Raw genomic sequence first — 25,395 nt, 5'->3', positions numbered from 1 at the left:
TGCTTAGACATTGGGGGAGGTGATGCAATAACTGAATGCAGGGAAAAGGACAGTCTGGTGGCATCAGGATCTGAAAGCCTGCCAGGGAAACAAAACAGGAGGAAAAGATTATCAGATAACACTGGGACACAGAGGAATCAGCTTTACAACAAGTGGTGCAATATTTCTGAATTAAATGTTGTTGTTTTTTCCTCTCAATTTATATTGGCTGCAAGTCAACCCACACTTTTTTAATTATACATTTATACAATACATAAACCACAAATCTGAGCGCTGGTATAGAATAAATTAGTTATGAAATAGTTAGCAATGAGACTGAATACTGAGTTTGAATAAATGCAAAGCATGATGACACTGTTCCCCCAGCTTACAGCAGCAGTAACTCTGTGTGATGATCATCATGGTGCAGAAACACCCCTCTCCCTGGCACTGGCAGCAGACAGCTTCTCCTCCTCCCAGTCCCAGGCACTGTAAAATAGTGTGTCAGTGACTTCTCAATACCAGGGTCATGGTGGGAGGAGCTAACTGTGACCTCGCCCCGTCGACTCCAGAGCACGCCTAGAGCGCGCATGCGCAGTCCGGAGAGGCCGGGGCTGTCCCAGGGAAAAGAGTTTGGAACTCCCGGCGGAGTCGCCGCTGCACACTGACCTGCACTCAGGTGAGATGCCGGGGAACTGGGGGCGCAGTGGCCAGGTGCCGGGACCTATGGTGAGCAGTCACGTTTACAGCTGAGCTTGAGGCTGAGAGAGTGAATGAATGGGAGAGAGGGGGGATCTGGGGTGAGACTGAAAAGTCCAACTGAACACAATAGAACTCTGTGGTCACTTACAGGTATCAGGGCTTCTTATCGCACAGCAGGGCTAGGCTGCCTTGTGGCTGTACATTCCCTAAATAACTCTGCATACATGTGAGACCTGTATTCTTCCCACCTCTGCCATGGAGGTGTATGCATGCAGAATGCAGATTACCTTATTCCAGGGTGAGTGCATGCTGTGAGGTGCCAGCTACACACCCATGCATGGCAGGTAATAGCAGAGACAGTCACTGCAGGCTGCACAGTGCTCTCCTCTCATACTACTGTAGCTATTTGTGTCAGATTGCTGTTTCTGTATAATGATTGATGACTAACATTAATAGAAGTTCATGCAGAAAGGTGTGTCCTACAAGTCTATTATACTACTACAGATAAGTATGCAGACCTGGAACTTACAGTCAGGTTTAGTTTTTGGTCCCTAGCATGCATTGATTAAGTACTATGCAGAACTTTGTCTCTATTATAACTTGTAATGAATATGATGATGCTGAAAGACTGGTGGTTGGTGCAGTGTTTTCATTTTGCATGCTTACTAAATGTGACATTGACTAAAGCCTGGCATGCATCAGTGTTGCTTGCATTGTGCCCACTTCCCACACTGGCGCAGTGTGTGATCGTGGTATGCAGTCAGGCCTGTGTGGGCCCCGGCTGTTATTTTGATATCCAGAAATAGTTCTGCAGCTGTGCTTGTCCCCGGCTGTTCTGTTACAGAGGCTTTACTTAGCAAGCCATCTTCTTGATGCTTCCCACTGTGTTCCTGTCTTCTGTCCTTATGGCTGTGCCTTTGTGATGGCAAAGCTGGTGCGTATAATTGTACAAAACGTGACGGGTTTCATTCACAAAAAAGATGCCGAAATTTGTGTGAACGTCATGTGGGAGGAGGAAGAAAAAAAAGTATTTGTTCCCTATTTATTATCTGTTCAGATTGATAGGAAAAGGTTAGGGAAACCTTTTGCAAATAAATGATATTCTGGTGTTATTGGTATATAGGTGAGAGGAACTTGTCTCGTGGTAACGCTGCTGGTAGAAATTAGAATGATTCTGTCATATGTGACCGGTACATGCTAAACTGCTATGTGTGGCAGCATATTGGAGCTAGAAAATGGAAAGTTAAAAACAAACGAACCCTAATGTTGCTACTTACCCATAAATCTACTCAGGACATTGGGGTCTATGTACTAAGCCTTGGAGAGACCTAAAGTGGATGGGGTGAATGTATTATAGCGTGCGGGTATAAAGCTTCCTGCTTCGCCTCTTTACCAAGATGAAGCAGGAATGTACATCGACAAGATGTATTATCATCTTGTCTGCCGGAGCTGATGCGCTGTGTGTCTCCTCTGCCCGCCTCCAGCGTGCATGTGCGTCATCTCGCTAGCATCGTGATATCTCACGCAGTCCAGAGTCGGCAGCGGCTGCAGCCAGTGACAACGCTGTCTCTGCTTTGGTGTATGGGTAATGACACATGCAGCTGTCGAAATCAATAGCTACAGGTGTCGGAACGGTCAGTGCTTCTGACTGTTCTTAAATTGCCCTATATATCGGGGTGCTATCTAAAAGATAGCAGCACCAATAATGACGTGCGCACAGCGCCCCTGTCACCTTGCACACACCACCGCTGTAATACATAACGTGCACTGATACCACTTCATACATCTACCCCAAAGTACCAGGCAAACAGCTCCTAACTGCCATGTTACAAGCTGGGTTTGAAAAATGTCAGGAGCTGGTTGGTACTTTAAAATATCTCTGTCCACTTTCTCTCTCTCTCTCCAAGGATTAGTACATAGACCCTATTGCGTAGTTTGGCCAGTTAAGTCACTGGAGTGCTAAATCATGCAAATTGTCAGTGCGTCAGACCCATCTTCTCATGACTGGGACATGAATATTCAGCTTGCTTTAAGCAAATGACTTTGTTTCAAGTTGTACACAGTTCTCTTCATTTTATCATTATGTAGAAGCTGTTGTACTTAATAAATTGTAATTGACTTGCTTAAATCAGGAAGCAGGTTTTGTAATCTGCTTATTTTATGCAGTCAAGTCTATTTAGTCTAATTGTCCCTGTTCTGCTTCTCATGCAAAGTGATCATTAGCTATAACTAGTATATTATTGGTTTCTCATGATTGCAATTTCTGCATGGAAGTCCTTGTTGATGGGGCTACTCAGAGCAATTATTTCCGTCATCTGTTCTTTCAGATGTCATTATAAATTAATGCAAATGTATGTTTTCTTAAAGCCTTGTATGTTGCCCCCAGTCATAGAACATAGATGGGTGCAACCCAGCAAACTTTTTTTTTTTATTGATTGACCAGAAGTTAATTTGAAATAAATATATCTTTTTCGCTGCTAATTGACTCCTCAAGGGCTATTCAACTGTACGCCACACTTATCTGTAATTTCTTTTTGGGTCTGAACTGATCCGAAAAGAAATCCCAGATAATTAGCCCTGTCTTTTTTATTGTGCCAAGACTGGCCGAGTTTAGCCGCGTTAAACGGTTAAATCTGACCAAACTGCTGGGCGTGGTGTGAAAAGTGCCGCTTGCCTGCTCAAACGGGTCACTGTATGCACATTTCAGCTCGCCAGCATGGGGGGCTGAGAGCTGAAATGTGTCTCCCCACGGTTCAGCACACCTGAATAGAGCAACAATTGAATTGCTCTGTTTCGAGCCATCTAGTCGCGTTCGCAGGGAAAAACAATTGAATTACCCTCGATTTCGCCCGAAAATAGATAATTTTTTGGGAGAAAAACTGGGGTTTAAGTGAATGGCCCGAAGCAAAACATCAGGGGAAAAATCGGGATAAAACCCTATTTTATTTTTTCTTCTCCCAAAAAATTATCGGGGTTAATTCAATTCCCCTCCTAGTGGGGACTGGTAAAGCGCAAGTGGGTGTTGTGCTCATAGCAATCCATCAGATAAATGGTGGAAATGTACTTGGCAACTTTACCCTACACTGATTACAAACCTCTCTGGTTGTCAGTGCATGCCAGCACATATATACATGCCGACGGTCGGGATCCCGGTGCTGGTATGCTTAGCGCTGGGATCCCGAGAGCCGGCATAACGTAGTAGACCCACTGTAAAGCTCTGCTTGAGGCTTCACTTTGTATACATCCCGCACATGCTCCAGGACCGGTGACCCTACAGCTGATGGACATTTTTTAATGTCCTCATTCTTCACCTATGGAATAACCCCTTTCCCAATGTTATACATTGGCACTTTGTTATTCATTAATTGTTATTTATATAGCGCAGTGCTTTACAGAGAATATTTAGTGGGTATTTATCAGTTAGGAGAGAGATAAAGTTGTGAGAGATGAAATTGCAACTAATTGGCTCCTAACTCTTATTTTTCAAACATATCATCATACATTTATATGGTGCCACAAGGGTTCTGTGGCGCCTAATAAAGTACTGTACATAAACAAATGAGCAAAAAACAAGAAAAAAATTACCTACAGTACAAAACGATGCACATGGTATAAAAACATTGCTGTATCAAAAGACATGATGCTGAAATAAGCATCAGGGTGGCAGAAACCATGGGTTAGGTGCCAATCTAAGGAATATGGAATAGAAGATAGTCCCTAAGAGAGGGAAAAGCACATGAGGGGAGAGGGCCCTGCTCGTGAGAGCTTACACTCTGAAGGTGAGGGGCAGACAGACGGTAGTGACACCGATGGGGTAGACAGTGAGCATGGGACAGAGGGCTTAGGATGAGAGTTTGCTGGGTTTGGTGAAGAAGTGGGTCTTGAGAGCCCATTTGAAGTTTTGTAGAGAGGTGGAGCATTTGATAGGAAGAGGTAGTGAATTCCAGAGAGAGGGAGCAGCACATGCAAAATCTTGGAGGTAGGAGTGGGAGGAAATAATCAGTTGGCAGGAGAGGCAGCATGCGTTTGTGGAGCGAAGAGGACAGGTGAGAGTGTAAATGGAGATAAGGTCAGAGATGTACAGTAATTGGGAGAGGAATGCATGAGGGCTTTGTAAGTGAGTGTGAGAAGCTTATATCACAATAAACGTAATTTTTATTAATAGCCTACAAGTATGTTTTTGTATTATTGGAGGGGAGGGGGAAAATCCCACACATACAGCAGAAAATCAGTCATTATTGCCACCCGCTCTCCTGTCTAAAGTGACGGGAGATCGTAAGGACGATATTCAATTGATGTCCATTGGGCGCCTGGACAGGTCACTTTCGCACATTTCAGCTCGGCACCCCTGTGGGGTGCCAGCTGAAATGCTGGTGCTGGCAGCTGATCACGCCCAACAGGAGCAACAATTGAATAGCTTTGTCAAGCACGCAGGAGAGACTTCTGCCGAAGCTAACAATTTATATAGGGAGAAAGCACAAACTCCACACACATGTTTTAGGTGAAAGTTGAAGTGAGACACCTGCTATAATAACTGCTGATTGCTCTGCTCATGAAAAGAAACCTTTCTGCATGAAATAACAAGCATAAATATAAACTTGTTTTCAGTGCTATTGAAGAAACAAGAAGTCGCCTTTGGGTGCATATTTGTTTTTACATCATCATTTGCCTTCTTTCTTCAATACAAACTAATTGTGTTGTTAGGAAGAAGGTGTTGGCTATGTGTGATCGTTCTTGGACATGTCCAGTAGTATGAAAGTAAACTTCATTCTTTGTCATATTATTGGCTATGTTGGGCATGCTGTATGTATATCTACTAGTAATGGAGGACTATCTATTCAGGAAAATTTTAGTTTCTTATATTGGCAATCACTATTCTCTGCCAAATTGCAGGTGTTGGGGAAAGGTAAATAAAGGTAAGAACACACTATGCAATATTTTTGGACAAACGTGGTGATATCTCCCGATACCTGTGCTACACATAAATGATATGTGATTTTTATAATGGTTATTTTTTTTGTAAATTTTCTGCCAATATGTGGTAATTAGAATAAACCGTATGAAATATGGACAGATTATTGGGAATGCCAACGCACCACCTCATATCGGGACCTTTATGACTGATACTTTCTGTCAAGGTTAGGATAGTCGAAGCCGAGAGTTTCTGGATGATTTTCAACTGTTTGTCCAAAACCCTCACAGATCAGACCATTATTCGCAAATCAGCCCAATAATTGGATAGTGTGTAGCTAGCTTGAGCAGTAGTATTGAAAACTGACCGCCATTTAAAAATAAAATTAGTTTTTCAGTGCATAAGGTTGTTTCACAGATTATTTTTATATATTTTTTTAAAATGAGGCCGGCATACTGCTTTAGGGCAGCTTGATAAATTAAGCTGTCATTGGGAATCTTTTGGTAATTGCATTAATTAGGTGGTTCAGAAAAAGCATGTTAGTGGCAAATGCTTACATCTGTCTGCGTGTGAATGACTCCCACTAGATGGTGGATGTTGCCTAGGCAAAGAAAAAAAAACATGATTCATGTTTTTGTCACCTCTTTTTGCATGCAGGGTAAATATTGGCCGCATTTGCATGTAGCCCATTCCATACATGCTGGGCAGCTTTATTTTTACACAGCAATTTAGGTTTCAGCAAGGTACCCCTGCCCCCCCAAATCTAAATATGTGTATACATTTTAAATCTGCTCTACCTGCAGTGCAACATGGTTTTGCCCAGGTACAAAGTTACTCCTTTGCTTTGCTCCCATTACTGAATGAGCTCTCAAGTGAGAAGCTGGGGGCACGTCTGGCATGAGTTCATGATGTGCAGTCAGATGATGACCACCACACAGATGATGATATTTGTCACCTTCCCTCTGGATTACTAGTGATCACTCGGGCGTATTTGAATTCTGAAGGGCAACATTTTAGCTGTGATGTATTGTTACAGTAGCTGTACTACATTATCAATATGCTAATTAACACTAGACTAGCAATATGCCTGATAATGATCTGGCTGGTTTTAATCATATTATTTTCAACCTTTGCAGCTGGTGGATACCGTTGTATTAATGGAGTAGTTTTATGTCAAGCAAAGATGACATAATCTGTTCTCTTCCCCAGACAGGGTGGTGTAAGATGCCTTGACATATATTTTAGTATGGGCTTTGGGATGGAGTGCAAACAGGGGACCACAAACGAAAGAATAGGGTCCGCTGCTTTCATGTACTGCCAGCATGTGTGATGTTGTGCGGATTGTCCTGAAAATGAGTATAAATCTCCAGTTGGAAGCTTCTCCCCTCTCCCTCATCTTAATATATAAAACCTATCAAGTTAGCCTATTGTGTTGCATTTTTGTGTTGATTGAGCATCGTTTTGGGTTGTTTGTCTGCCAGATTTCTTCAGTATTGACTTTGTGCTAAAGCATATAGTAACTGCAACAATATCTTAGCTGGAAGTGCACTCTAATCGTGTGTTACGCTGAACTTGACACCAGCAAATTCTCAAACTTTCACTCTCTGTAATCTGTCCTATTGATCTGGGCTTTCTTCCAGGAAATGTGGCTACCCCACCTAGATCCTTCCTACCTGAGCACTGAGTCCTTATCATCCGCAAACTTCCTTGAAAATACAATAAAACATGTGTTAAGTCAGTCATGTACAGTGACAGGTTTTCGGTACTCTACTGGAGAGCACTGTGTATTACAAGTGTCCCGGCTGGACAAATCCCTTGCACAATGCTCCATGTCAATAACACCTGATGTTATTGACATGGGCGTAAATTAGAGTTCAGGTGAGCATGATGATGGTAAAACGCATTAGACCTTGTGTTTATTTTCTACTTTAAATATGCTGCAAAATGTGAGCTGTCCTTCAGAGTGGAGCATCTGCAAAGTGGTTCTAGGAAATTAGTATTTATTTTTATTAAGTTGTGCTCTGCTATGTAGGAACACATGGCTATGAAAACGCTGGCTTACAAGTAAGTAGGTTCTGCTGGTGGTGTATTAAATGTATTGAGTTTCTTAAAGTTGAAAGCTTTATTTCTCTATCGTCCTTGTGGATGCTGGGGTTCCTGAAAGGACCATGGGGAATAGCGGCTCCGCAGGAGACAGGGCACAAAAAGTAAAGCTTTCCGATCAGGTGGTGTGCACTGGCTCCTCCCCCTATGACCCTCCTCCAGACTCCAGTTAGATTTTTGTGCCCGGCCGAGAAGGGTGCAATCTAGGTGGCTCTCCTAAAGAGCTGCTTAGAGAAAGTTTAGCTTAGGTTTTTTATTTTACAGTGAGTCCTGCTGGCAACAGGATCACTGCAACGAGGGACTTAGGGGAGAAGGAGTGAACTCACCTGCGTGCAGGATGGATTGGCTTCTTGGCTACTGGACATCAGCTCCAGAGGGACGATCACAGGTACAGCCTGGATGGTCACCGGAGCCGCGCCGCCGGCCCCCTTGCAGATGCTGAAGTAAGAAGAGGTCCAGAATCGGCGGCTGAAGACTCCTGCAGTCTTCTAAAGGTAGCGCACAGCACTGCAGCTGTGCGCCATTTTCCTCTCAGCACACTTCACACGGCAGTCACTGAGGGTGCAGGGCGCTGGGAGGGGGGCGCCCTGGGAGGCAAATGAAAACCTTTTTTGGCGAAAAATACCTCACATATAGCCCCCAGAGGCTATATGGAGATATTTAACCCCTGCCAAGATTCACTAAATAGCGGGAGACGAGCCCGCCGAAAAAGGGGCGGGGCCTATCTCCTCAGCACACAGCGCCATTTTCTCTCACAGAAAGCCTGGAGAGAAGGCTCCCAGGCTCTCCCCTGCACTGCACTACAGAAACAGGGTTAAAACAGAGAGGGGGGGCACTGATTTTGGCGATATTGAGATATATATAAAGATGCTATAAGGGAAAACACTTATATAAGGTTGTCCCTATATAATTATAGCGTTTTGGTGTGTGCTGGCAAACTCTCCCTCTGTCTCCCCAAAGGGCTAGTGTGGGTCCTGTCCTCTGTCAGAGCATTCCCGGTGTGTGTGCTGTGTGTCGGTACGTGTGTGTCGACATGTATGAGGACGATGTTGGTGAGGAGGCGGAGAAATTGCCTGTAATGGTGATGTCACTCTCTAGGGAGTCGACACCGGAATGGATGGCTTATTTAGGGAATTACGTGAGAATGTCAACACGCTGCAAGGTCGGTTGACGACGTGAGACGGCCGACAAACTATTAGTACCGGTCCAGGCGTCTCAGAAACACCGTCAGGGGCGTTAAAAACGCCCATTTACCTCAGTCGGTCGACACAGACACAGACACGGACACTGAATCCAGTGTCGACGGTGAATAAACAAACGTATTTCTCATTAGGGCCACACGTTAAGGGCAATGAAGGAGGTGTTGCATATTTCTGATACTACAAGTACCACAAAAAAGGGTATTATGTGGGAGTGAAAAAACTACCTGTAGTTTTTCCTGAATCAGATAAAATAAAATGAAGTGTGTGATGATGCGTGGGGTTACCCCGATAGCAAATATTGGCGTTATACCCTTTCCCGCCAGAAATTAGGGCGCGTTGGGAAACACCCCTTAGGGTGATAAGGCGCTCACACGCTTATCAAGTGGCGTTACCGTCTCCAGATACGGCCGCCCTCAAGGAGCCAGCTGATAGGAAGCTGGAAAGATATCCTAAAAAGTATATACACACATACGGTGGTTATACTGCGACCAGCGATCGCCATCAGCCTGGAGATGCAGTGCTGGGTTGGCTTGGTCGGATTCCCTGACTGAAAATATTTTATTCATATAGAGCATTTAATAGGATGCATTCTATATATATGTACGTGAGATGCACAGAGGGATATTTGCTCTCTGGCATCAAGATAAGTACGTTGTCCATATCACCCAGAAGATGTCATGGACACGACAGTGGTCAGGTGATACAGATCCCATACGGCACATGGAAGTATTGCCGTATAAAGGGAAGGAGTTAGTTGGGGTCGGTCCATCGGACCTGGGGACCACGGCAACAGCTGGGAAATCCAACCTTTTTACCCCAAGTTACATCTCAGCTGAAAAAGACACCGTCTTTTCAGCCTCAATCCTTCCTTTCCCATGAGGGCATGCAGGCAAAAGGCCAGTCATATCTGCCCAGACATAGAGGTAAGGGAAGTAGACTGCAGCAGGCAGCCCCTTCCCAGGAAAAGAAGCCCTCCACCGTGTCTGCCAAGTCCTCAGCATGACGCTGGGGCCATGCAAGCGGACTCAAGGTGGGGGGGTAGTCTCAAGAGTCTCAGCGCGCAGTGGGATCACTCGCAGGTTGACCCCTAGATAGTACAAGTATTATCCCAGGGGTACAGATTGGAGAGTCGAGACATCTTCTCCTCGCAGGTTTCTGAAGTCTGCTTTACCAACGGCTCCCTCCGACAGGGAGGCAGCATTGGAAACAATTCACAAGCTGTATATCCAGCAGGTGATAAATCAAAGTACCCCTCCTACAACAAGGAAAAGGGTATTATTTTTCCACACTATATTGTGGTACTGACGCCAGACGGCTTGGTGAGACATAGTCTAAACTGAAATCTTTGAACACTTACATAAAAGGTTCAAATCGAGATGGAGTCACTCAGAGCAGTGATAGCGAACCGGAAAAAAGGGGACTATATGGTGTCCCTGGACATCAAGGATTACCTCCATGTCCAAATTTGCCCTTCTCAACAAGGGTACCTCTGGTTCGTGGTACAGAACTGTCAATATCAGTTTCAGACGATGCCGTTTGAATTATCCACGGCACCCCGGGCCTTTTACCAAGGTAATGGCCGAAAAGATGTTTCTTCAAAGAAAAAAGGCATCTAAATTATCCCTTACTTGGACGATATCCTGAAAAGGGCAAGTTCCAGAGAACAGTTGGAGGTCGGAAGAGCACTATCTAAAGTAGTTCTACGACAGCACGACTGGATTCTAAATATTCCAAGAATCGCAGCTGTTTTCCGACGATACGTCTGCTGTTCCTAGGAATGATTCTGGGCATAGTCCAGAAAAAGGTGTTCCTCCGGGAGGAAAAAGCCAAGGAGTTATTCGACCTAGTCAGAAACCTCCTAAAACCAGGCCAAGTATCAGTGCATCAATGCACAGGAGTCCTGGGAAAAATGGTGGCTTCTTACGAAGCGATTCCATTCGGCAGATCTCAGGGGATTTGCTGGACGAATGGTCCGGATCGCATTTTCAGATGCATCAGCGGATAATCCTGTCTCCAAGGACAAGGGTGTCTCTTCTGTGGGGGCTGCAGAGTGCTCATCTTTTAGAGGGCAGCACACTCAGCATTCAGGACTGTGTTCTGGGGACCACGGATACCAGCCTGAGAGGCTGGGGAGTAGTCACACAGGGAAAAAATTTCCAAGGAAGTGTGGTCAAGTCTGGAGACTTCTCTCCACATGAATATACTGGAGCTAAGGGCAATTTACAATGCTCTGAGCCTAGGAAGACTCCTGCTTCAAAGTCAACCGGTGCTGATCCAGTAGGACATCATCATGGCGGTCGCCCACGTTATCAGACGGGGCGACACAAGAAGCAGGAGGGCAATGACAGCAAGGATTCTTCGCTGGGCGGAAAATCATGTGATAACACTGTCAGCAGTGTTCATTCCGGGAGTGGGCAACTGGGAAGATTTCCTCAGCATAAATGAATTCCACCCGGAAAAGTGGAAACTTAATCTGGAAGTTTCCACATGATTGTAAACCGTTGGGAAAGACCAAAGGTGGTTATGATGGCGTCCCACCTGAAGCGCCAGGTCAAGAGACACTCAGGCAATAGCTGGGACGCTCTGGTAACACCGTCGGTGTACCAGTCGGTGTATGTGTTCCATCCTCTGCTTTTCATACCCAATGTATTGAAAATGATAGGAAGGAGAGGAGTAAGAACTATACTCGTGGCTCCGGTTTGGCCAAGAAGGACTTGGTTCCCGGAACTTCAAGAGATACTAAGAAGGGTCTTGATTCGGCAAGAACCGTGTCTGTTCCGGGACTTACCGCAGCTGCGTTGACGCCAAGGCGGGTGAACGCCGGATCCTAAGGGAAAGAGGCATTCCGGAAGAGGTCATCCCTACCCTGGTCAGAGCCAGGAAGGAGGTGACCGCACAACATTATCACCGCTTAGGTGAAAATATGTGCCAGGGTGTGAGTCCAGGAAGGCTCCATGGAAGAATTTCAACTAGGTTAATTTCTACATTTCCTGCAAACAGGAGTGTCTATGGGTCTCAAATTGGGTCCATTAAGGTTCAAATTTCGGCCTGTTGATTTTCTTCCAGAAAGAAATTGGCTTCAGTTCCTGAAGTCCAGAAGTTGTTAAGGGAGTACTGCATATACAGCCCCTTTGATGTCTCCAGTGGCACTGGGCGATCTCAACGTAGTTTTGGGATTCCTAAAAAATCACATTGGTTTAAACAACTCAAATCTGTGGATTTGATATATCTCACATGGAAAATGACCATGCTGTTGGTCCTGGCCTCGGCCAGGCGAGTGTCAGAATTGGCGGCTTTATCTCACAAAGCCATATCTGATTGTCCATTCGGACAGAGCAAAGCTGCGGACTCGTCCCCAGTTTCTCCTTAAGGTGGTGTCAGCGTTTCACCTGAACCAGCTTATTGTGGTACCTGCGGCTACTAGGGACTTGGAGGACTCCAAGTTGCTGGATGTTATCAGGGCCCTGAAAATATAGTTTCCAGGTTGGCTGGAGTCAGGAAATCTGACTTGCTGTTTATCCTGTATGCACCCAACAATGCTGGGTGCTTCTGCTTCTAAGCAGTCGATTGCTCGTGGGATTGGTAGCACAATTCAACTTGCACATTCTGTGGCAGGCCTGCCACAGTCTAAATCTGTTAAGGCCCATTCCACAAGGAAGGTGGGCTCATCTTGGGCGGCTGCCCGAGGGGTCTCGGCATTACAACTTTGCCGAGCAGCTACGTGGTCGGGGGAGAACACGTTTGTAAAATTCTACAAATTTGATACCCTGGCAAAAGAGGACCTGGAGTTCTCTCATTCGGTGCTGCAGAGTCATCCGCACTCTCCCGCCCGTTTGGGAGCTTTGGTATAATCCCCATGGTCCTTTCAGGAACCCCAGCATCCACAAGGACGATAGAGAAAATAAGAATTTACTTACCGATAATTCTATTTCTCGGAGTCCGTAGTGGATGCTGGGCGCCCATCCCAAGTGCGGATTATCTGCAATACTTGTACATAGTTATTGCTAACTAAATCGGGTTATTGTTGTTGTGAGCCATCTTTTCAGAGGCTCCGCTGTTATCATACTGTTAACTGGGTTCAGATCACAGGTTGTACAGTGTGATTGGTGTGGCTGGTATGAGTCTTACCCGGGATTCAAAATTCCTCCCTTATTGTGTACGCTCGTCCGGGCACAGTACCTAACTGGAGTCTGGAGGAGGGTCATAGGGGGAGGAGCCAGTGCACACCACCTGATCGGAAAGCTTTACTTTTTGTGCCCTGTCTCCTGCGGAGCCGCTATTCCCCATGGTCCTTTCAGGAACCCCAGCATCCACTACGGACTCCGAGAAATAGAATTATCGGTAAGTAAATTCTTATTTTTTCCTAATTTAATATTTGTTATGACTGAGATTTTCCCTTTCTAAGTATCTTCTGCGCATGCTGTTATAGTGATTATCTGTTTAATTTCTGAAAGTTCTGTGTAACAGAGCAAAATGCATAGAGAAAAAAGGTGTAATTATGTCACCAGGAAGTGGTGTCTTCTGGCCTTTTTCACGCAGGATTATTTAAAACAAAATCCTTGAGTTCCTAGAATGCCTTATGAACCATTATACAAACAGATGAGGTGGTGGAGAGGTTTCTTATATGGGGAACAGTCTGAGGTTGGTGCATACCAAAGTTCATCCATGCAACTGATACTGAGAGAAATAATGTGCATCTATTCAGAAGATAATGAGCAGCTGATGAAGCTGAAAGTGACACTGCTTCTGCTGGTACTGATTACTGTGCACCTAGTCTCACTCACCTGATTGGACGCAGAGCTGTTACTGGATGTTATTGAAGTCATTCAAATTCTGGCCACTTTGCATATGTCAGCACAAGTCCTTTTTCCCTGATCGCCTTTGTCCTTTTTTTCACCATTCATTTTATACAATCCTATTCTGTTTTTGTGGTATTTTTATGCACATTAAATAAATTGCGATTACGCTTACAGCCTTATTAGAAGTTATAATTCAGCACTGTATACACAGAAAATGGGATGCGGTCAATTTACCTACAATCAAAACCCAGTGGTCAAAATACCGGCATACATTGGGGTCGATTCAATTCAGTAACAGTTGAATAGCGCCGGGAATTAGCTCCCGGCGCTATTCAATACAGCGGCTAGGTACCCTCAATTGTCGGGAATTCTTCTCTCAGCCCCGGGGGGTGAGAGAAGAAAACCCGACAAACCGCTGCGTGTGAACGGGTCGGAATAACCCCCTAAATGTATTGTTGTGTGTGTTAAAACTTCTGCTGCTATGCTAGGTATTTAAAGCAAACAATCACAGATACAAAACATTTATAAATGTAGTAGCTTATTAAACAGTTTAAAAATGCACCACAAATGATATGATCTGCAAGTAGGTTCTGACTGTAACTTGTAAGGAATACTCTTTAGATAGATAGATAGATAGATAGATAGATAGATAGTCTTCTTGGAGACTTCGGGTAAATGTTTGTGCTGGTGGTGAAATGGGAGTGTCTCTCTTTTGTCCAGAGACTGAAGGTGGGTACACACTGATAGATATATCTGCAGATCAATTGATCGGCAAATATATCTATGGACGGATCGGGCAGTGTGTTGAGCATACACACTGCCCGATCCGTTGGGGACTGACGTCATGAACTGTGCGGGCGTGTACGCCCGCCCAGTTCAGCTGTCAATCACCGCCAGCTGCCGCAGCATGTGTATGGGCGGCCGGCTGGTCGCCCGTACACACACAACGATGCGCCAATATATCGGTAGATATATTGCCCGTTGGCTGTGCTGCGGGCCCGACGCGATGTCTGTGAACGACTGAGTTCACAGACATATCGCCCGTACACACTGCCCGACGGACCCGCGATATATCGGACGTTCAATAGAACGGCCGATATATCAGCCAGTGTGTACCCACCTTGAGATCTTTTATTGATATGATTTATAGGCTACATTACTTTTATATCATTGAATGACGAGGGAAATTTGATAGTTAGATCCAGAAACACTGCAGTTGGCTTGGATTTGACCTTGTTATTCTGCTGCCTGTGGTAACAACAGAAACGTTATCCTTATCCTTTACACTAGGTGTCATTGGCCCATTAGACCTAAAAATTAAGGCAACATTTTGTTTATCACCCCCCCCCCCCCCAAATCTCCTCCCTCCTCTCAGTAAAGGCAATTACCTTATTATAGGTTGCACATGATGGCATACATACATGAGTACATGTATGTGATCTACCCCAGTACATTAATCGGATTGCATCTTACATATTCATTCATATATTCTATTGATGTGTTTTTTTTTTTTACACTTGGGCTAAACTTGTGGTTTGTGGGTCCCCACTGAAGAATCCCCATCAATGTCTGTCTAGGATATTTCAAATGTGAATTAGGTGGGCTGTAAATTCTGACTGAGTAAGGATTGCCGTTCCTCCATTCAGCAGTAGTGCAAACCAATGCTTCCTTGAGATGGAGAGTCGCAGGTTGGCCAGGTCTGTCCTAAAATGATACATACTTGAGCTGAAATGGTTACAGTGATGGAAATCTGCAAGGATTTAAATGATGTAAAGCTGTTTACTTTTACACAAAATGAGAAGAGCCACCAGAAACTGGTCCTTTTTATAAAGCAATTAAAAAAATAAAATAAAAATTAGATAGAGGTGTATATATATGGAGAAGGGAGAGAGATATGCTGCAATAGGATAACATTTCTCTTTACATTCTAGACACGCTGTAAGGAATGTAGAGATATGTTACATTTATAGTGTACATATTGCATACACAAACACCGTGCAGGCAGACATTTGTGGGCTGGAAAACGCAGCCTGTCCATTCACTAGGAAACAGTCACAATGGGGTCGATTCAATTCACTGACAGTTGAATAGCGCCAGGAATTAGCTCCCGGCGCTATTTAGTTCAGCTCCAGTTAAGTCGGCGATGGCCCGTTCTCGCCAACTTAACAGGTTGAATTGTCGGGAGAACGGGCATTCTCCGACTTAACTCCCCGCCGCGATGCTGATTCCCGACAGAGTCAGCCTCGGGCCGGCCGCACTTTTGTCGGGTTTCTTCTCTCATCCCCCGACAATTGAGGGTCTCTCATTCCCGACAATTGAGGGTCACTTGTCACTGTATTGAATAACTGTCAGTGAATTGGATCGACCCCAATGCGTCAATGAAATAACAGTCTTCTATTTTCCTGACAATGTACATTGTCAAGAATATACAACATGGTTATTTCATGGCATGTTGCGAAATGTTGCAAATTATATGTGCCAGTCTAGTACAGTGTTGATTAAAACAACGGGTCTCATGGGACTCCAATATCTAAAAGTTACTTTATTGAGTGCTGAAACCTTAGGGGCCTGTAGCAGTGAACGGTATTTTAAATGATATCGCTAATATTAACCCTTCTGAGCAACATAATTTAAAATATTGGCCAGTGTGGCCGATGCAATCGATGAATGATGCGCGCTCCCGCGGGTCATCAACGAGGTCATCTGTCCCTGCAGCTCAGTTCTGGCTATATTGTTGATTACATGGTGCATATCGTTCAGTGTGGCTGGTATGAGCGATGACATGTAAATGCAGAACAAACATTGTAAATTAAAGGCACCAGAACACTAGAGTCAAACGATTTAAGTATATAATTCAGTAACTCATGAAATCGCTCATTGGGGTCGATTCAATTCAGCAACAGTTGAATAGCAACGGGAGTTGGCTCCCGACGCTATTCAATTCAGCTAAAGTTAATTCGGCGATGGCCCGTTCTCGCGGACTTAACAGGTTGTTATGTTGGGAGAACGGTCATTCGACTCCGACTTAACTACCCGCTGCGATTCTGATTCCCGACAGAATCGGCCTCGCGCCGGCCACGCGGCAGCCCTTTTGTCTGTTTTCTTCTCTCACCCCCCAGGGGTGAGAGAAGAATTCCCGACAATTGAGGGTAACTAGTCGCTGTATTGAATAGCGCCGGGAGCTAACTCCCGGCGCTATTCAACTGTTGCTGAATTGAATCGACCCCAATGTATCTCGTTCATTATCGTTCATCCTGGAGTCCGGGAAGTTCAAGGGAAAATAATGAACGATATTGTTCATCGTTCATGTCGTCCAGTGTGGCAGGCTCTTTACAATTGTAGTATCCTGTGACTGATGTTTGGGCTACCAAAGCTATTGAAGTAGACACTTTGTTTTATGACCATGTAGCTTTAGTAAATGTGTGAAGTAGGATAGAGTGAGAGGATCTGTATAAATATGCTATATTTTACAATGAAAACTGCAAGGAAAAATAGAGTTTTCAGAGCTGTTAATGTTTGTGTCTTGTTCATTTAGCTGCAGGTATCCAGGCATCATGTGGAAGGTAAATTGCATGGAGCTACTTGGCGTAACTAGCCAGCAGATGCTCTGGGCTGAACATTGTGTGCGCGTGACAAAGCCTGTTTTGTATCATTTATTTCCATTTCCCTTTATTATACTTATTTACTATGCATTATTTATAAGCCTCTTATATCCTTTGCTATTGGCACACATTGCATTTACAACAGGATTGGAAAAAAAAGTAAAAAAATTTGAAACTCGCTGGACTAAGTGCATCGCCCTCGAGGGAGGCTATGTTGAGAAATAAAGGCAAATCCCCCCCCCCCCCCACCCCCTCCCCATCCAAAAAAAAGAAATGTTATCCACAGGATACCATTGAGATGTGATGACGCGACAGCGGATTTGCACCAAACGGTCAAAGCTTTTTGGCCTCCCAGCATGCAGCGGGCCTGTCCATACATCCCTGCCTCCTGGCTCAGGCAAATCAGTTTTTTGTTTGGTGCGGCAGGAGCCGGACCATGGTCAGAGGGCTGCTGTTTTTTTAGCAGTCATAAGCGTTCTTATTTTATTGTTATAGTCTTACTATTTTTCTTCAGTGATCTTTCTAAAAAGCGTCTTATACGTACCTTAGAAAGAGTCGCTCCAACAACTCCCCACTGGTTCTCAACAACACTTTCCCATGAGTACAGTGCTGTTTCGGTGGGCGTCTGTGTCGGATATGGTATCTGGTTGATAGATAGACAGTGTCTAGCTAGACAGTCAATAGATAGACACCATATGTCAGACAGACATTAGATCGACGGGGTCAAAAGGTCGACAGGGTCAAAAGGTCAGCATAAAAAAGATAGACAAATGATTTTTTTAAAATGTAACATGGTTTTGGACTATTTCATACCGTCTCTATCCATGCCGGCATAGAGTTGGTTATAAACCTTGTGGCGAGCGCAGCGAGGCGAGGGTATGCCTTTCTACAATTGGGGGTCCCAGATGACAAAACTACCCTCAAAAACCACAAAAATGCAAAAAACATGGTGTCTACCTTTTTTATGTCGACCTTTTGACCATGTCGACCTTTTGTACTGTGTACCTTTTTCATGTCGACCTTTTGACCCTGTCGACCTAATGTCTGTCTAACATATGGTGTCTATCTATTGACTGTCTAACTAGACACTGTCTATCTGTTATACCGCAACCGTCGGATATACTAGCAGGTCCAGCAGACGTTACCAGGCTGTGGCCGAGCACGGGGAGAAGGTAAGGCATTGGTTCCGCTTAGAGGGGGAACGCAGACACAGCTGCACTGTTTTGGGAGGAGACTACCAAACAGTCAATGACGCGGCTGCCACATAGGGTGCACCAGCGCTAGACCTTAGGGGTCATAGGCTCCAGGGGTAGTATGAGGCTGCGATCCTTAGGGTTGATGTCAGCAGTGGAGAGTCAGACTCTGTCCTGGTCACCCCTCCCCCCGGTTCATGACCAGTTTCCTCCGAGTCTCCTGCCTTGAACTGTTTTCCTGCTTCCGTCTGAGACGCTGTGTATCTAAGGCGACCCAGTTGCAGCTTAGGCGGCTGTGTGGCTGGTGCGTCAGTGTTCACTTGGGCGTCTGTGTTCACTGTAGGTTCACTGAGCGGTTGTGTACACTATTAGTGTCTGGATCCACTCAGCGTTCGCGAATGTGTTGATCGGTGCTGGAAGCATGGTGAGTCTCCCTGTATCCCACTCTACTGAGCACGGGTAATACAGCACTAAGTCTCAATCTACTTTTTCAGTATGAATAGTTAGATAAGTGCCTAATGCATATGAGTGTGATAATTATTACTGTTGTTTTCTTTTGCTATGCGTCTGAATACAGTTAAATCCTATATAAGGTAATGCAGTAATATGTTTCTCCTACATACCTGAAATGTATTTGTAGTTGATTATGTGCTCATATTGCTTATTATACTAATGTATAACCTGTGACTGATTGCTAGTGTGATTGCTGACTTTACTATAATTCTGTCAGTTTTTTTCTGTCTATTCCGATCCTCAATGCTGGTGTAAAGCAGGGTAGGGTCGGATTGTCTGTCACTTTAACAAAACTTTAAAGTGATTACAGTCACAAATTGTATAGTACACTGTGCAAGTGTCTGATTATTTATCATGTCTAATGGTGTGTACACGCGGTGAGATATTTTCTTACGATTTTGACTATATAGTCAAAATCGTAAGAAAAGTTACTGCATATCGCAAGGTGAAAGTCACCTTGCGATCCCGATTCAATGCCAATGCACGGTCCCGCGCGGTCGGCATCGCAAGCCTAGATAGACTGTGCAGGCAAGTCAATTTTGACTATCTCTATAGAAGAGATAGTCAAAATTGACACTTAGCCAAAATCGTACATAGTGAGTATTGCACCAGGGACGTGCAGGCAGGGGAGGCAGTGCCTCCCCTGTGATTAATTATTACAATCATACAAAGAAGATACTTATGACACACAGTCTGTGTCATAAGTATCTTCTTTATTTAATTGTAATAATTTGATGCATTTAAATGCATTTGGGAGGCACTGATAGCGGTGCCTCCCATAGATAATGGGAACGGGGCAGAGCGGGGGGCGGGGCCAAGCACTGGGCTGTATAAGCCCATTCAAATAGATAGGGAAAGCGGCACTGAAAGAAGTGCCTCGCTGACAGGGACACCACCCCCATGTCAGCGAGGCACCTGTGATTGGGCAGCGGATCCAGTGCTGGATCCGCTGTCCAATCACCCACGCGACGCTGGAGGCGGAAAAGGCGGCGGGACCCGGCGTTGGAGTGTCGGGGCTGAAGCAGGAGAGTTAGTTTTCTATTTGTTTTGTCTAAAATGTCCCCGCAGTGCTCACCTCTCCACTGGGCCGCCCGCCTCCAGATCCCGTCCGTCTCTGCAGCCGTCCGCCTCCAGATCCCGTCTCTACAGCCTCCACTGCTTGTTGTTGCCAGGCGTCCCGTTACTAAGCAACGGGCCAGAGCGACAAGTGAGCCTCTTTCTCTCTCTCTCTCTCTCTCTCTCTCTCTCTCTCTCTCTCTCTCTCTCTCTCTCTCTCTCTCTCTCTCTCTCTCTCTCTCTCTCTTCCCTCTTCCCTCTTCCCTCTTCCCTCTTCCCTCTTCCCTCCTCTGTAACTACTTATTTTCATTCACTTTTACAGGTGCCCCTATTGGATTCTAGTGGACATGACCGGCGTGGGATGTAGGTAAGTAATCTGTCTCTCCTTTTTACAGGTACCCCTATTGGATTCTACTGGACAAGTGGACGTGATTCTCGGCGTGGGATGTAGGTAAGTATGTGTGAGTGTGTTATAATAAAATTTTACTTTCACAGTGTGTGTGTTGTGTTTTTATTTGGGTATTTTTGTTGTTGTAGAACTACAGGTACCAGCGAGCCCGTTATTTCCCCGCATGCTGGTACTTGAGGTTCTCCAAGTACCAGCAAGCGGGGGAGGCTTGCTGGGCCTTGTAGTTCCACAACAAAAAACAATATTATTTTTTTAACACTCATGACTATCAGCCTGGCACCCACCGCCCAGGGGTGCTGGGGACAGCCTTGGGCTTCACCCCTGGCCCTTGGGTGCCTGGAGGGGGGGACCCCTTGATTTAAGGGGTCCCCACTCCTCCAGGGAACCCCGGCCAGGGGTGACTAGTTGGGGGGGTAATGCCACGGCCGCAGGGACCTATGTAAATGTGTCCCCCGGCTGTGGCATTATGTCCCTGGCTAGTGGAGCCCGGTGCTGGTTTTAAAAATACAGGGGACCACTACATCTTTTGTCCCCCGTATTTTTGGAACCAGGACCGGACTAAGCCCGGTGCTGGTTGTCTAAATACGGGGAACCCCTGTCCAATTTTCCCCCAGTATTTAAACAACCAGGACCGGCTCAAAGAGCCCGAGGCTGGTTATACTTAGGAGGGGGGACCTCACACATTTTTTTTTTTTACATTTTTTAACCCATTCAGACCCTTCTCCGTTAAGTTAATGGAAGCCCTGGACAACAGAATTGCATTCATGTCCTCCTCCCACTCCCTTCCCAGTCCCAACAACTAATTATTATTTTTTCTATAAAAATGTACAATATATAACAAGTATGATGAGCAGGCAGGCAGCGGGCATTGGAGTGAGATGCAAATTAGTGGCGGGGTCAGTTTATGGTGGGCGAGTTTGTAAGCCGGTGGCGGTGGCAGCGGGCATCGACTCAGGGGCAGTAGCGGGCATTGGCTCGGCGGCGGTAGGGGTCATCGGCAGATTCGGTGGACATTATGGCTGTAGTGCCTCACCAGCCACTGACCTCACCAGCCACTGACCTCACCGCACGCCACTGTATTGCAGGCATACTCATTATGTGCTTACAATGCCGACCTAGCCCCTGTCGCATAGTGATAATCTGGCATAGCCCGAATCTCACCGTGTGTATGTGCCTTAAGAGCGGCAAGGGTGAGAAAAATACACTCACAGCAGCACCAACACTCATATCATGTTTGTCTTGCAAAGCTGGGTTAACCTCTCAGGATCCGGTTCAAGATGGTTTGTGTGCAAATTGTTTTAGCTTTCACCAAGGTCTCTTGAAAAATACAAGGCAGACTCGGGTGCAAGTTGATCCCCCATGAGCTATGTTTGCACAGACATTATCCAGTATAGCTGAGCAGATAACTTCTGTACCAGGGATAGGTTACACTATTAACCCTTACATGCAGCATTCCATTTTGCGGTTTATCACTTCCAGCAGGGTAATATCAGCCTCTCAACAGTAACAGACTGAAAAGCCAGTGGTAAGTAAATCGCATAGACATGAAACAACATCTTCACAGTCTACACATGTTTCAGATGAGGATTCGTCGGAGGATGAAGACTCATTACACTCTGATTCTGCATATGAAGATGAGGAAGGTCTCGGCTCAGTGAACATATCTGAGTTAATTAATGCAATGAAAGCCATTCTATCCTTAGAAGAATCAGCAGAGCCTGTGTTAAAATCCAAGGCACCTGTGTTTAAACGTCCCAAAACAGTTAAGACTGTGTTTCCGGGGTCAGAACAGCTGACAGAAATTATGGAAGAGGCTTGAGCTACGCCCAGTAAGAAATTTAGAATTCTTAGGAAATGGAATTCCAATTATCCTCTAACACAGGCATTCCCAACCACGGTCCTCAAGGCACACTAACAGTGCAGGTTTTAGTGATATCCAGGCTGCAGCACAGATGGTTAAATCAAAATAACTGAGGTGCTAATAAAGTCACCTGCACTCAAGCCTGGATAGCACTAAAACCTGCACTGTTAGTGTGCCTTGAGGACCATGGTTGGGAATGCCTGCTCTAACGGCTGGGGACTGTTTAAAGAGGGATGTGGCCCCCAAAGTAGATACGCATGTTATTCCATTAGTGCGAAAATCTACATTACCGCTGCCTTCAACATCATTAAATTATGTCATAGATAGGAGAGTGGATAGTTTTCTAAAAAACATTTTTTCCCTTTCTGGGGCAATCATAAGACCAAAACCAAAAGCAGTGGCTGCCTGGGCTGATGCATTGGAAGGGGATCTTTCAATGGCATCTAGTGAGCAAAAATCCCATGTTGCACATATCAAACAGGCTGCAATGTTTTGGAAGAAGCAGCCTTAGATATGGGTACAATTGCCTCTCAGGCATCAGCTTCAACAGTAGCCACTCGCAGAGCAGTTTGTCTATGTGCATGGAAAGCTGATTCAGAATCCAAAAAGGTTTTGGAGTCTTTACCTTTTTTCTGGAGATATTCTGTTTGGTAAAGAATTAAGCAGTATTTTGGAGTCAGAAGAAAGTAAAGTTTTCCTCCACATACAATTCAGGCCTAAAGTACAACTTTTCGGCCCTTTCGGTCTCAAGGAAAAGGTGATGGCAGACAGTCCCAATACAACAAGTCTGGCAAGACTAAAAAGCATTGGTCTTCCATTAACACATTCATTAGACATTATGCCGTTGATACCTTTGCCTCCCAGGATGCTGAATTCGGGCAAAGAATTCTCCTGTCCAATCAGTAGCGTACCCACCACTAAATTGCTATGGAACATCCCAATGTTATCCTGTGGTTAACCTGTGGACCCTGCAGGAGAAATATACGTTATGGTAAGAACTTACTGTTGATAACTCTATTTCTCCTAAGTCCACAGGATCCACAGGGATCCCACCCTGAGCACCTGATTTGAGGATCCTTTTACTCACTAACCTCTTCCTTCTTGTACGGAAGGGTGTGCATGTGTGTTCTTCTCACCTGATTAGGGCTCTCTATGATGCTCCTGCCTTGAGCTTTGGAAAAACAACTGATTTGCCTGAGCCAGGAGGCGGGAATATATGGATGCATGCTGGGAGGCCGAAAAGCTTTGACCGTTTGCAAATCCGATGTCGCTACCTCATATCCCAATGTGATCCTGTGGACTTAGGTGAAATACCGTTATCAACGGTAAGTTCTTACCATAACGTATATTTTTACCACTTATCAAACGACCCATATTGTACTGTGTACTCTGCACAAATGATCTGACACTTGCTGTTCATCATGCATGGTGTTGTTATGTAGAGGCCTGAAAATATTACTCTGGTGGAAGGGTTACTTTTACAGAAGGTACACTAGTAATTCAGAAGTTGCAATCGCTATATATTTAGACACGTGGTCTCCGTTATTTGGGAGATCATGTATATGTAGCGCAGCCATTCCATAGTACATAGGATACAATCTAATGGGATAAGAACATGTTTATTCTCTTTTAAAAGTACAAGCAAGCCGATTTCCAACGCCGGCATGGCTAATTTGTATAGGCATTTTTAATATGGACTGTGCAGTTGTTTTGTTTAATCATCACAAAGTAGAGCAGAATTATTTGAGAGAGTGAGGTAAGGTATCCATAGTATTCACCATAAACAATGTCCAAAAGTTGAGACACAACATAAGAAACGCTCATTATTTACTTAAAAATAAACAATGTAACAGGTGTTGTAATTGTGGGGGAGACAAACATTGACGAGACAGAAATGGGGAGGAGAGAGGAAACATTAGGAAATAGCTGAACATTTACCTGACTGCAGTTTTTAACAGTTATGCTATGTAATACTATTGCATTGGCATTGATGGATGGCTATCTGTTGTATGGTACAAACATGATTACAGTGACGTCAGTAGTTACTTTTGAACTTTTCAATTGCCTTCTCAAGGGTTTAAGTTCAACAAACAAAAAGACTGTGTCTTGTGTGTATTCTACAGGTGTACTGTAAGAGGATTGGTGTATATAACTGATGCATAATTTGACAGCATATTGATATAGGAATTAGTATTATCAACACTGGACACTATTAGTTTACCTAAAGAAAAAAAAAGTGGCAGACTAGATGGGCTAAGTGCAGAGGTGTAACTAGTGTATTTGGAGCCCAGGGCAAGATCAATAATGGTGCCCCCTCCCGCCCCCCCAAAAAAAAACCCCAAAAGGAAAGTATGTGCGCACGCCACTGGTGTCACTGTATATAAAGATGTCAGGGTGTGTTTGTATAGATGTAGGTGCAGTGGTCGAAGTGGAATTTTTGAATGGGGAATGAAAGAGCGAAGGTTGCTATTATGTGCGCACTGGAAAAGGGGCGTGGTCACTGAAAAGGGAACGTGTCCTTCAGTGCAGTAGGACCCCTTATACTGTCTAGTACTGGTGCCCCTTTCACATTCTAGCACACGGTATGAGACGAAATTCACATTATGGCAAACGGTATGAGCCGAAATTCAATTATAGAGTGAGGGGATCCTACCCTTTTAATTAACTAATCCTGCGGGGCACTGTGGTGAGTGGAGCCTACCCCCTTAATTGACTAATTGCAGAGATTTCTCACCCCAAGCTGCGGCGCTTCTGCCACCTCCGACACGCCACGTCTTCGGTGCCACCCGGGATGCAGAGCACCGCACTGTGGATTCACCCTTTTCAGTGTGGTCTGCTGCGCTCCGAAGGGGGATCTTCTCTCCTGCTGACGCAGCTCTTCCCCGACACATTCTCCCTCACGCAGCTCTTCCCTCAACACATATTCTCCCTCACGCAGCTCTTCCCTCGACACATATTCTCCCTCACGCAGCTCTTCCCTCACACAACTTCTCCCTCACGCAGCGCTTCCCTCACACAACTTCTCCCTCATGCAGCTCTTCCCCCTCAGACAGATTTCACCCCC

At 45.1% G+C, this 25,395-nt stretch overlaps 1 protein-coding gene across 2 annotated transcripts in view; it reads left to right on the top strand.

Annotated features, from left to right (window-relative positions):
* Positions 1 to 514: 514 nt before the first annotated feature.
* Positions 515 to 25,395, top strand: part of MYO1C (myosin IC) — a 269,503-nt gene continuing 244,622 nt past the window's right edge. The window contains exon 1 of one of the 2 annotated variants that reach the window (XM_063956082.1): positions 515 to 658. Coding sequence is in view for 1 of the 2 variants with exons in the window: in XM_063956080.1 (XP_063812150.1) it covers positions 664 to 708 (45 nt within the window). In the remaining variant the exon portion in view is untranslated. Of the gene's footprint in view, positions 709 to 25,395 lie in introns of both variants that reach the window. The other variant, XM_063956080.1, reaches the window with a different exon arrangement.

The sequence above is a fragment of the Pseudophryne corroboree genome, chromosome 2 (genome assembly GCF_028390025.1).
Source record: "Pseudophryne corroboree isolate aPseCor3 chromosome 2, aPseCor3.hap2, whole genome shotgun sequence".
NCBI lineage: Eukaryota > Metazoa > Chordata > Amphibia > Anura > Myobatrachidae > Pseudophryne > Pseudophryne corroboree.
The sequence above is the reverse complement of the archived record's forward strand: the minus strand, read 5'-3'. Positions and strand labels throughout refer to the sequence as shown.